At 44.1% G+C, this 12,818-nt stretch overlaps 1 protein-coding gene across 6 annotated transcripts in view; it reads right to left on the bottom strand.

Moving 5' to 3' along the window:
- The window catches only part of ATG4A (autophagy related 4A cysteine peptidase), a 58,964-nt gene that overhangs the window by 8,213 nt on the left and 37,933 nt on the right, over positions 1–12,818 (bottom strand). For 3 of the 6 annotated variants that reach the window (XM_074324272.1, XM_019718131.2, XM_019718130.2), the window contains 7 exons: positions 11,314–11,385; positions 9,093–9,191; positions 6,602–6,703; positions 6,353–6,425; positions 3,597–3,676; positions 2,733–2,920; positions 2,533–2,611 (listed from right to left, as the gene is read on the bottom strand). In XM_074324272.1, coding sequence (XP_074180373.1) covers positions 2,533–2,611; positions 2,733–2,920; positions 3,597–3,676; positions 6,353–6,425; positions 6,602–6,703; positions 9,093–9,191; positions 11,314–11,385 — 693 coding nt within the window. Of the gene's footprint in view, positions 1–2,532; positions 2,612–2,732; positions 2,921–3,596; positions 3,677–6,352; positions 6,426–6,601; positions 6,704–9,092; positions 9,295–11,313; positions 11,386–12,818 lie in introns of those variants that run through there. The other 3 variants (XM_074324273.1, XM_074324274.1, XM_019718129.2) reach the window with 3 other exon arrangements.

The raw sequence follows: 12,818 nt of genomic DNA, 5'->3' as shown, positions 1-12,818 counted from the left end.
TGCAGCTTTGTTTACGGTGGCCAAGACATGGGAACAACCAAAATGTCCTTCGATAGATGAATGGATAAAGAAGCTGTGGTATATATACACAATGGAATACTATTCAGCAGTAAGAAAAGATGATATAGGAACATTTGTGACAACATGGATGGATCTTGAGAGTATAATGCTAAGCGAAATAAGTCAGACAGATAAAGCAGAGAATCATATGATTTCACTGATATGTGGTATACAAACCAAAAACAACAAAAGAACAAGAGAAACAAATGAGAAACAGAAACTTATAGACACAGACAATAATGTAGTGGTTACCAGAGGGTAAGGGGGGTGGGGGGTGGGAGATGAGGGTAAGGGGGATCGAATATATGGTGATGGAAGGAGAACTGACTCTGGGTGGTGAACACACAATGGGATTTATAGATGATGTATTGCAGAATTGTACACCTGAAATCTATGTAATTTTACTAACAATTGTCACCCCAATAAATTTAAAAAAAAAAGGTTAATGGGCACTATGTAAACCTCTGTTTCAGGAACTGCGGCTGTCCCACACCTCTTTTATGAGTAGTTAAACTTCACAAAGTTACCTTGACCCAGGAGCCTCAGGAAACAGAAGGGCTACGCCAACTTGGCGAATTCTCTCTGGATAACTTGGGATAAGGGAGGCCAGTGAGTCTGGGAATCACATACACTATTCACTGAAATCCCTCCAAAGTTATTTTCCAATCTGTTTCAACCTTGTCCTCAAGCACAAACAATAGGAAATATATGATTACAACATTTTCTTTGACAGGAACCCAAAAGCTTAGAAACAAAGGAGGACATCAAAATTTATATAACTCAAACTGCTGGGTTAAGTACTTAGAAAAATAAAAGCTTCCAAATTTTCCATCTAGCTGTAGTTCATAGGTTCTACCAATAGATGGCAGCACTAGAGAGAGCTGACGCAACTGTGTAGAAACCCTGGCCTCGATCAAGGAGGGGAAGAAAGACAGAGGGCGGCAGGTTGGCTTGGTGGGTAGAGCGCAGTGCTCATACCATCAAGGTCGCCGATTCGATTCCCACAAGGGCCAGTGAGCTGCGCCCCCCACAACTAGATTGAAAACAACGACTTGACTTGGAGCTGAGCTGCACACTCCACAACTAGATTGAAAACAACAATGTGACATGGAGTTGATGGGTCCTGGAAAAACACACTGTTCCCCAATATTCCCCAATTGAAAAAAAAAAAAAGACAGGGAAATGGAAAGAGGTTTTGGGGTCAGGCAGGATGGAGGCACCTTTTACTGAGTGTGAACTACATGCCTGGCTCTTTGCTGAGGGCTATACTGTGAGATGGCAACATGTTAAGTGAGGTGTTAACCCTTTTTTCCATAAGAGGAATCTGAGATTGAAAGAGTTGACACTCTTTTCCAGCGGTCACACAGCTAGCAAGTGGGAGGCTGCCACACAAGGCCAGGTATGTGCGTTTCCACCCCACCTCACCTCTCTGAATGTACAAGGAGGAGATGCCGGGTTAGTGACCGAGCCCCCTCACCCTGTCCTCTGCACATCCCTCATGCAATTCCCCACACTTGCTCGGACTCGCCCTTGCCTAGCTAAGGCTGTCCCTTGCAGTTTTCTTTGAGGCCTGCTTTAGGACCACTACACTCCTGTGAGAGGAGCTCTGTATCAAATTCCCCTAGTCGTGTCACTCCCTTCCCTGTGCTCTTCAATACGAATCAGGTGTCTAGGTCCTTGGTACCCAAAGTGTGTGTGTCCACAGCATGGGCACTGCCCAGTGAGAAATGCAGACTCTCAGGGCCCACCCCCAGACCTGCCATACCTGCACTGTAATACGCTCTCAAGGTGATTCATGTGCATATTAAAGTTTGAGGAGCACTGGACTGGCTCACCTTGTGTGCCAAAGGCCTTAAATGTCTTTGGTCATAGCTAGTGAATAAGGTGGCTGGGCTTCCAGGGGCATCAACCCAGGCAGCGGATGTCAGGCTGCTCGTTAGGATCTGTATTAGGAGGTTAGTGGTTTTAAGGCTTAGCCCCCATTATGAGACAAGTGATACCTCTGTCTCTGCCTCCTCTAATTCCCACCCAGTCAGGGCCCTGAACAATGAGCCAGCAGACCCGGCTGCGTGGACCTGGGAAGCCAGAGGATGTTTCCTAGCCTGAATACCTGGGCCCCAGTAAGACAGGGTTCAACCAGACCAGGGGAGTGACATCCCGGGCCCACAGGAAGGAGAGAGATGTGCTGAAGCAATGCTGTGACTTTGGGGCAGTCCAGTGAAAAAGCAGCATGGAACCATCTTATCAAGAGGCAAGGAAGTGGAGGCACTGAAGGGGGATGCGCTCTCCGTCGGGCACCCAGAAGTGCTACTTGCACAGATCAGGCCGGGGACAGAAGGAGCTGGTCAGAGGACACAGCATCTCCAGGCTGGACAAGGCCCCCATTACTGGAATTGCCTGGTCTCCCGTGCAAACCTTCTGCCCACCCTCCCCTAGCCCATGATGACTTACTTGTGATTCCTCTTTTCTTACCTAAGAATCCTATGAAATAATAGGCGTTATTTGGTTTTCCTCCTAATGCCCCTAAAGACTGTGGCATCTTAAAACACTCCTAGAGGGAAAGAGAATGCAAGATTCTCAACTCACTTATGGACTGCTGCTCACGGATCTCCGTGCTCACATGACGGTGTGATGGGCAGGCAGCAATGGGCTCGGAAAAAGGAGCGACTTACTTTGAATGCATCAACATAGACAGGATTGATTTGGTTTATGCCCAGGCGAAGGGGCACAATGAGCAGCAGGGGTTTCCAGGCTGGGCAGCAGGCAGAGGTGCCCTTACTCTGGTTCGAAGCATTCAGAGAGTCGGGAGGGCTCTCATCACCTATGTCAGCACCCACGGGAAGGACGCAGCACATTTTCTCTAGAAACAGAAGATGAGAGCTGGGTAAATTAGGGGTCTCCAGCCCTAGGAGGTATGCCAAGGGTAAAACTAAGGGAGACCTCACAGGACACCCCTGTCTTACCCTCTACTGCCAGGGCCCAGCTTGTCCCACCTCCCACAGGAAGCCCAGGCCACTCCTGCAGCCCTTACTTCTCTTCCTCCTGGCAACTGAGTACTCCCTTACCTCCCGTCAGATATCACGGCTCACTGAGAGAATCTCGTTTCTTAACTAGTCTGCAAAGACCTTTGGGACAGGGGCTTATCTTTTGCTTTCTCTAACCTCATGATGGGGAGCACAGAGCTGAACAAGGGGGTGGCCTCCATAGGGGACCTGTTGGAGTTTAACTGACTGTCCACACTTTGGGTATCCTGCAGCGAAAGGTCTGGTACCCCACTGAGGAGCAGCAAAGATCCTCTCGTTATTTTCACCCATTCAGAGCGCTGAAAGGGAGGAGGAAAAAGGGTGCAGGGGATGATTAACCAGAGTCCTGTGCTCCCCTAAGCTCCCCGCCCTCGTGGATAGTCAATATGTGTGGGGGTCTGAATGTCTGTCACTCTCTCTGGCTCTATCTGTCTGTCTCTCACCCCAATTTCTGAATGGTGAGGAAGGACCCATCACCCACCACCCAGGAAGGGAAATAGGCTGGGGACTCACTGATATCTTCAATGACCACTGTGTTATCCATTGAAACATAAACAGCCAAGGAATTCCATTCATCAAATAAAGCAAGTTTTCTGGAAAGCAACATACAATGAAGTCACAACTGGGGAAAATGGAAATACCAGCAGGAAGCAGTGCAATCCATGCCCAGCATTCCTGAAGTCACCAAACACTGAGCCTCAGAGAAGCTGGGGGTCAGGTCAGTGCTTTGACCAAGCTCTGGAACATTCTGTGTCCAGGGACTTTGAGAATGCCACAGAGTCACAGTTTCCGAACCTTGAAAAGGAGACCCTGCTTTACAAAATGGAAAAGTCTACCTAACAATATGATGTTAGTCCTCTTGGGTGAGAGACAGAAGTTTACCAATGTCTCTGCTCCCAAGAGACTTTATTTTCTTGCTTTAAATAGAAGACATTCTGACTTACTGTGCTTTTCAATAAAAGGAAACTGTCATTAAAATATATCTGTTTGGGAACATAGAAAATAAGCCCCAGAAAAATCTAGAGAGAGGTGACCTCTCACCTCCCTCTCCATGTGCTGTTGCAATGCTGGTTAAGAATACTTGGGCTACAGATGGCCTTGGGTGTGGGGACTTACTGGTCAACAGCTGAAGAGAGAGCATGCTGAGTTGCATGACTCCAGAGGAGATTAGAAAGAAAACCCCTGTAAGAGCTTATCTGAGATCTGAGCAAAGTACCATGATTATTTCTCCTTTATCTTCTCCTCTTGCCAGTTTGAAAGAAAACACATTTAACCTGGCCACTCTGGGATTCTTGGGTAAAGTCCAGTCTCATTGGACAAAAGAAAAAACATTGTCCCCTAAACCAAAGTAGCTCGTAAGAAGACGATAATTACTATTACACTTTTATTTTACTCATTCCAATGTACTATCTTTCCCAAAATAATAACAATGACATAATAATGCTAATATACTGCTGTTAATGAGAATAACAAGCATGAATCGAAACCCACTTAAATTCTTTAAAAAATGTATATTTCCCTTTATTTGTTGTTGGGAACCTCAAAATTTAGAAGAAAGAAGCAAATTCTAAGGGATATCACTTAAAAACACAACCATTTCAAGCTGGGTTTGGGGCTCAGCACAGCCATTCTAATCTTCCATACTTTCTGCCTTGGGTTCCAGCAGTAGTTACCGAAATACTGCCGAGTCCTCACTCACCAGAGCCAACAGTGCCCCGAAAGGCATCACAGACTAAGTTGAGAAAGTGGTATCAGACAGCCTACACTGTGAGCCAGGAGTAAAGCCAAGATACAGTTTTCATCCGATGGACACTTGTCTCATTAGGGAGACCACCTCAGGGAAGATGTAGATGCCTGATCACTGCACTGTACACCTGAAGCTAAAGCTGAACAATAAAGAATGTCAAGTACAAGTTTATATATATATATATATATATATATATATATATATACACACACACACATATATATGTATATACTTACAAGAAGCGGAGTACAGCATTAGGAATAGAGACAGTGGAAATGTAATGGGTGTGTGCGATGTCAGAGGAATAGTGGATGGGGGGAGGGGGGTTGACACAGTGTGAGGAATATAAATGATAAACATCTAACTATTACTTTGTTTTGTGCACCTAAAACTAAAAAATAAAAATAAAATAAAAAAGATACAGGTTTCCCGAGTCCCCAGGAAATCCAGACTACTCCCCTCACATGAGCATTTTCCAAGTGTTCTGGTTCATTGAAGACTGGTTAATCATTGAAGCAGATGTGTACGGAGCAGGACCCACTACCATGCTCCAGACAGCCCATAACTGAAGCATGCCACATCAAAGGAGGCCCGGTGATTTCAGTCTTCTGATGCCTAAACCCAGCCCCAGATCTGGCTGCCATTTTCATTCATTCTTCAAATATTTATTGAGCACTTCAGTGTGCCAGGCAGTTTTATGTGCTAGAGTTACAGCAGTGAACAACACAAATGCAAGCGCTTCCCTCACGGAGTCTTTATGGGGTGACATGTTGTCAGGAAGGGCAGTTACAACAGGTGAGGTGGCCCGCAGGTGTAAGTGCCGGTACCACTCACCTCATTCCCTTGCCGAACAATGGGCCTCCTGGACTCTCCACCTTGCCTCTTGATGTGGGAGGTGAATTCTGGGATTTAACAGAACAAGTACGAAAGTACCATGCTGGAGTGCCTGGAGTCTGCTAAGAGATGACAGACTGATTCCAAGACTCCCTTGGAATTTGCCTCCTCCAATAAATCATGAGTTCCTTGAGGCAAGGACTGTGTGTCTAGTTCATTTCTGTACACCCAGCACTTAGCACGGTAATGGCACCCAGTAAATATTAAATGAATAACTAAATGAATTCACGGTCTTTTTCTTGTACTATACAGGGTGGGAGTCCATGTCTTGCCTACGCTGGCTCAGCCTCCCCTGGTTAGTATGAATACTTTGGCTGCAAAGTGGCCCTCGTGCTAATGGCTCCCCAGCACATGAGCACCAGTCTGTGTGGGTGGGGGATACTGAATGAGTCCCGAGGTGCCTCCACATATACTGGTACCAAGGAATGGAACTTTGCTATACCAATACTGATGTCCCCACTTACACGTCTCAAAGAACTGTCTGAGCAAAATGGTACAGGTGTTTGGTGGCTTAGTGGGAGGGGTGGCTTAGTGGGATGGCAAAAAGTTAGGTTGATGGGACATTGAGTTGGTAGAAGAGGGAGGCATGAGAGACAGAATAAGGCGGGTGCCACACTCTTTTACTTACTTTAACACCTGTGCAACTGTATTTGGTCCAAACCATTCACCAATTGATTTCCCTTCTCCTACACCCATTTGTGCTGTTTTTATGTGGAAAAAAAATAAACATGTTAGCAAAAGGTCTTCCAGCACGCCACAAAGTCTTACTTTTTGCATAAATAATTAAGCAGTGGACAACTTCGCAGAGCCATATACAAGGCAGGGGACAAGAGGAGCAGGTACAGGTGTTGTCTTTAACGCACAAATGTGACCTTACCCATTTGATGGATAGAGTAGCAACAGTCTTTTCTATCTAAGAAGCACTGCAGGATCCGCTGGTATTCTTTGGGTTGTTCTTTTTGTTTCTCCCAGTTCCAGTCTTTTTGGGAAAAAAATGAGTTAGGTCATTTTTATAGTTGCTTATCACTTCTCTGAACTCTTATTATAACCACAAGGTTAGAAGGAAACAAGGAAGCTGTCTATGGAAGGTGGGAATGATCAGCTTAGAACCTCCCTAAGTATCTTTAATTTTGATGACAAACACATCTGGAAACTGATTACTTTCAAAGATTCAGTGGGTGGAAAGTAAAAGTAAAACAAGAAGTGGACCAAAGAATTGAATTAGCCCCAGGGCTGAAGCTGGATAAATATTACACGAAAACAGTCTCACAAGGGCCTTTCTGGTCAGCTACTCAGTGACCGGGAGGTCACCACCCAACCCAGCAATATCCAAATACTACCCAGACGCCAGTGTCTCATCTCCACACAGACAGCAACAGCTTTGTCCTTATAATTTAGCAGCATAGCCAAAAGGGTCTCATGGCGGGAAGTGCTATTCTGACACACAACAGTTCACAGGGAAACAGACACAATTCACAACTGAGGAAGCTTTAAAAAAAAGGCATGCCACCATTTTTACACAACTTTTAAAAAGTCCACACTGAGCTTTGGAAAAACAAATACCTTTGCTATCAGGTGTTCAAGGTTTCCTTATGGCAAAACCAAACTAACTACATCTTTAGGAATCCCATCTGTGCCTCTCAAATCCTGTACAGGCTACTTACTGCTTATGAAGGACAACTGCAAAAACTCACCACAATCACTGCTATGGACAGGATGCACTGCTCCCATTCCCTCAGCTCTAGTAACTATGTCTAATGGGGCAGAATTATGAGGCTTGCTTTGCTTCTAAGACAAACTTCTCTCCTGAGGTTTTAGAGAGAGTATGAACTCACAACCGAAATACACTTGAAGTCAAAGGCCATTATCTCCAGCATCTTCCACTCTCTTCACTTCTACTGTTGTTGAAACCAAAGTTCTAAACTTTGCATTCAGCACAGTCTTCAGAAGGTGAACTGCATGCAACTGTTTTTCGTCATCTACCCACCTGTCTAAGTCTGGGACAATCCTGACCAGCTGGCTGCCAAGTACCACTGCATATTTTCTGATGACAGTGATAAGTAAACGACCCACCTCAATTGTAAAAGAACCGAATAGGAAACACTGCAAAGCACTTCTTCACAATATTACAGCTTCTAGTTCATCTTCGCTACAAGATCTATTTCCAGATTCTTCCTGCTACTTGCTTTTATATTAAAACAATTGAGACTGCTGAGTGTGGGGTTTTTTTTTAGTTTGCTTTCCACAAAATTCACTTGCAGAAGAATCATCTTGAAGTGTTTTATAAATAAGAAAAAGTTAAATAAGAATGGATGTGCTCCAAGAAGTATGGGTACCGTACAGAAATCACTGAACAAGGCGTCAAAACACCTGCATTCCAGTCCCAAGTCTATGCTTTCGTGCTGTTTGACCCTAGGCAAGTCACCTTCCTTCCTAAGCCTCAGTTTCCTCACCTGTTAAACAGAAATTATGATATTACCCGGGGAAGCAGAAACAAGATATCCTGAACCCTGAAAGAAGGCATGAAGCCCTCAAACCTCCCCAGGCCCTTCCCCAATCGTCTCTGATCATGGCAACGTCTCTGATCAAGAGAGAGCGTGAGGCTGTGCAGTGAGAAAAGGGAGTGACATTTCCATCTCTCCGAATCTGAAGGAGCAACAGTCAGTGAGTTCAGCAGACCAATCTCATCCAAGGTGTCCTTTCACTCCCTCAACCCCAAGTGGAACCGGACTTTCACCTGATTCCCTAAGCTGGCACCCAGCCAAGGTCAGCGTGCAGACACCCATAGGGAAGCACGCACGTGCCTTAAGAAACAAGACTCAAGAGTTCCAACAATGATTACTGGAGCATTCTTAACAAAGCGGCCTCTTGAAGAAGCTAATTTAAGGATTTCATCATCATCAAATGGACATCCTCAGTGAACCCAGACCAAAGTAGCACCAGCTCCCTCATTAGGCACTTCCTTTAGGTCATTTACATCCTTCATCGGGCAGATACTTTCAATGAGGTCAAGAAACAGACCTACCACCATACCCTTCTTCCTGCTCTCTTTGTTATCTGGCCTGTTTTAGGACTCATTCAAACAATAGCGAAGATGGAAACTAAATGACACACCTGCCTCCATGTTCAGTTCTGTCCCAGGAAAACAACTCTCTGGCTTGGTGAATCACAAGGAAATGTTGGCTGTTTCTTTCTCATGGGAGGCTATGTCGACTTGTCAGCCACACCACTTGAGCTTGCAGGGAGCATTTTAGGACCTGCAGCTCTGTTACTGAGGATTCCTCAAGGTCAGTACCAATAGGAAACTACCAGCAGTAAGTGCGACTGCAGAGGTCTCTGAGGCAGTTTAGAGAACAAATTTAACTTACCCCTTCCCAAGTGTCTGCAGATAAGGGCTTGAGCCAGCATCATCTGTCCACAGCGCAGCATACATCCCCAGCCGGTATCTGATGAAGGGCCCGTTCCCCCTGGTGGCAAAATGGAAGGGAGGGAATGTGAGTTCCTCAAATTCCCCTTTTCCGAAACATCAGCATATCTGGGAATAATACAAGACAGACAGACACACGTACTCTGAAAAGAAAGGCAAGAGATATAGCCAGATATCAAACAGGGTTTGTTATAGGGTGGACCTTGCAAAGATAATGCTGAGTTAACCAAAATGGGTTCTGTGGCCAAAAACAAAACAAGCAAATGATCAAAGCCTGCCCCTTATGTTTTCTGCTTGGAGACTTCTAGGTCTGCATGCAGTTTTGGTAGATGACTGCCATGTATGCCTACCAACACTTAGTCCATGCCATAGTGTCATCTGCCTGATCAAATCTGGCTTTGCACAGCTCAGTTCTCAAGGAAGCCAGTCTTACCTTAGTTAAGGAATAAATGGTACCAAAGAGAATCATCAAAATGGTCAAAGAAATCTGGAAGGATCTTGACCGTTCTACATGTACATTATGAACATCTAAACAGCAGAAGGGCAATGTAAAATAGAGGAAAGAGTCTTAGATCAGGCATCAGAAGACCAGTGTCTGTTACCTAATCTAAGTCTCACCTGCAGACTGGGGACAATAGCACATATCCTGCCTGCTATTACTGGGTAGTGTAAGAATTCAACAAGAGAGTATCTGTGAAAGTGCTGTACAACCCACTCAGGATGATGTAAATATTTGGTGTTATGAGTTAGGTGACAATTGCAAATACTATTAATAAATTAGAAATGGACTACATCTTTAAAAGGCACAAAACCAATTAATAAATGAAATAAGACAGCGGGTTCCATTTTAAGAACACTTGAGGTAATGAAAATCCCACATATGGGGCCAGGGTGAGCTCAATATCCTTTTTCAAGGCACCAGTGAAATCAGATAACTTGGATGGCAGAGGAGACATTCTGCATTCATTGCTTTCCTTTCCCAACATGGAAGTGGCAAAGTATGCTATAAGCATGACCTCACAACACTAACTTTAAAGGGGGTCATCATCCTCGTAGGACAAGTGGGCCAAGGTGGCTGCCCCTTTCCTTTTGTTGTGGGGACTGAAGGAGAGTTGCTACAGCAACACGGGGAGGGTTGAGCCAACTTGTCAGCTGGAAGGGGAGCCCTTTGGCTCTTGCTCATGGTGGGATTATAGGTTAAATTAGTATGGAAAAGACGCAGTGAAGTCCACATAAAGAAGAGATTGCCTATTGCCAAAACATTGTCAGAGTTGAACTGCCAATGTTTTCAAGCTTTGCAAAGACCTCTTCACCCAGAGAAAGTTAACAGTTTAGAATCACTGGGTACTAAAGATTGTGTTTTTTTGTTTGTTTGTTTTGTTGTTTTACTGCTCAGGTACTTCCTGTGCAGAGCAAAAAAAATGTCTGTGTGCACTTCATGTTTGGCACTTATCAGAAAGATTGATCTGACTCTAATTACTAAGTCCAGTCCTGCACCAAAATTGGTCAGACAGGTTTCCTGTTAGGAGAATAGCTTCTACCATTTCAGTTTGGTAATCTTTTCCGAAAGGGCCATGATACTAGGAATACGTCACCCTACTTGCAAATGTTATACAAATTTTCTCTAGAGGGAGCCTGTTCACTTAGCTTATTGAACTGGCCTTTTTTTCTAGACAGCAGCTGGTACTCCATCAGCCGAGAATTGGTTCCAAGGAAATCTATCATAATTCATCTCCCAGTGGCAAGGCGTTTTCATTTCATAGTGGAAAAACAATCAGAAGAATTATTTTCCTTCCCTCTTTCAAGGTACAACTGTCTTCAATAATCAAGTAGCTCCACAAAACAGTGGACAGTGATTTAACAAATATTGCCCAACTTAAAAGTTTATTTGACTTTTCCCTTGCTCTCAGAAGTAAAACAAGCAATACCACCCAGTGCCCGAACACTTGGAGGTGGCATTACACATTAACACCACGGAACCATACAGGATGGTGTACCTTGGCAATGAAAGTTTTGCATAAAGTGTAAGACTTAACTACTCCCCTAAATCAAATTCTTTGCCATAGTGATCTGTTAACTCTGAGGTTTCTGTGAAGTAACTGATAACTTCAGGCAAGCTATCTACAAGCAAGAAAGCACAGTACAACAAATGATATACCTACCAATTGGTGAAAATTTCCTTCTGTATGTAAACCACAGACGAGCACTTATATCAGACAACAGCTTAGATTTTTCTGTAATTAAATGTGAAATTCAAATTAAATCACCATATCCCATCTAAAGATATCTGTCTTTGATTTCTGAGCCAGCAGCAAATTCATCGTCAAATAACCGTCAATGCCATTGTTATGGGGCTAGGAAAATTCATAGGAAACCCATCTCATTTGAGACAAATAATTTCAGCATTTCCCCCACCTATGTTTTGACCAGAGCTACTGGCTGGTCCAATGACGCTGGGTGCTTCTGGTCTCCTATTCACTGAGCTCCATGGCCCTCGCAGGCACTAACACTGGGGTCATGGCCAGAAGACATGGAATAGGAAAAGCAAGGATCCTGGATAACCCACTAACAAGGCAATCGGCCCCCTCCTAAATGATGACAGCTGATTGGATCTGTCATCAGTACCCACTGTCTGTTATCAAAAACTGTGTGTGTGTGTGTGTGCGTATGTGTGTGTGTGCACACCCAGATGTTTAACTAAAAAGGAAATGTCCCCGTTAAGCAAATTAAGTGTGTAAGACATGTATGAATACCATCTAGTGCAACTGACATTTGTACTCTAAATGCATGTATCACATCACAGAGGTTTTCGTGTCTTTTTTTGAAAGCATGTTTTCTTATATTTTATGGCAAATTTACTTCAATGGCCACAAACATGGCTTCCATGTTCCCATCTGGACTTAGATGTGGTTCTGTCTTTCTTAGTCTTCTCTCACCCACCTTTCAACAACACATCCATGTTTGTATTCTGTATAGAACTTATAGCCATTGCACTTTAAAAGGAAAAAAGGAAATTCAATTTTTGCCAATAGTTTCTATTTTCTCTCCTGCGTTTCCTTTGAACAAATCAGAAAGTTGAACTATCTGGATTTTCCATCCCCTTCATGTCCACAGTGTCTAGCACATTTGGGGAAGCAGAGGTGTAATGGGTAAGAGTACGATTTCTGGAGTCATACTCTGCCCGGGTTTGAACTCTGACTCTGCTACTTACCAACCGTGTAGCTGTGTCACTTAAACCCTCTGAGCCTCAGTTTCCTCATCCAGAAAATGGGGAGAATAATAGTATCTACTTCATAGAGCTGTGAGTATTCAATAAGATAATACATGGGAAGTGCATGGATGGTACAGTATGCAGTAAGCCTGCGATAGATAATTGTTACCTGCTCTTGTATATGCCTCCTCTCAAATGTTCAGACTACTCACTCCTTCTTCTGATATTCTCTGCACCTCCTAGCTTGTCTATATGCTAGAAAGGCTGAGGAAGTTGGAAATTTTAACAGTTTCACTTTGAAAGGCATTTCCCAACTTAACATTTGAAGATGGGCATGTTTGGCAACCTGGAGATTCCTGTTGTCCTGGAATACAGAACTAGAAGAGATCATTTCCAGTCCCCTTATTTCATGTGCTGGTGAAGGGAGTGAAGATCCAGAAGGACAAAGTGACTGAT

This window comes from Rhinolophus sinicus, chromosome X (genome assembly GCF_036562045.2).
Source record: "Rhinolophus sinicus isolate RSC01 chromosome X, ASM3656204v1, whole genome shotgun sequence".
Taxonomy (NCBI): Eukaryota; Metazoa; Chordata; class Mammalia; order Chiroptera; family Rhinolophidae; genus Rhinolophus; species Rhinolophus sinicus.
This window is presented reverse-complemented; position numbering and strand designations above follow the sequence as displayed.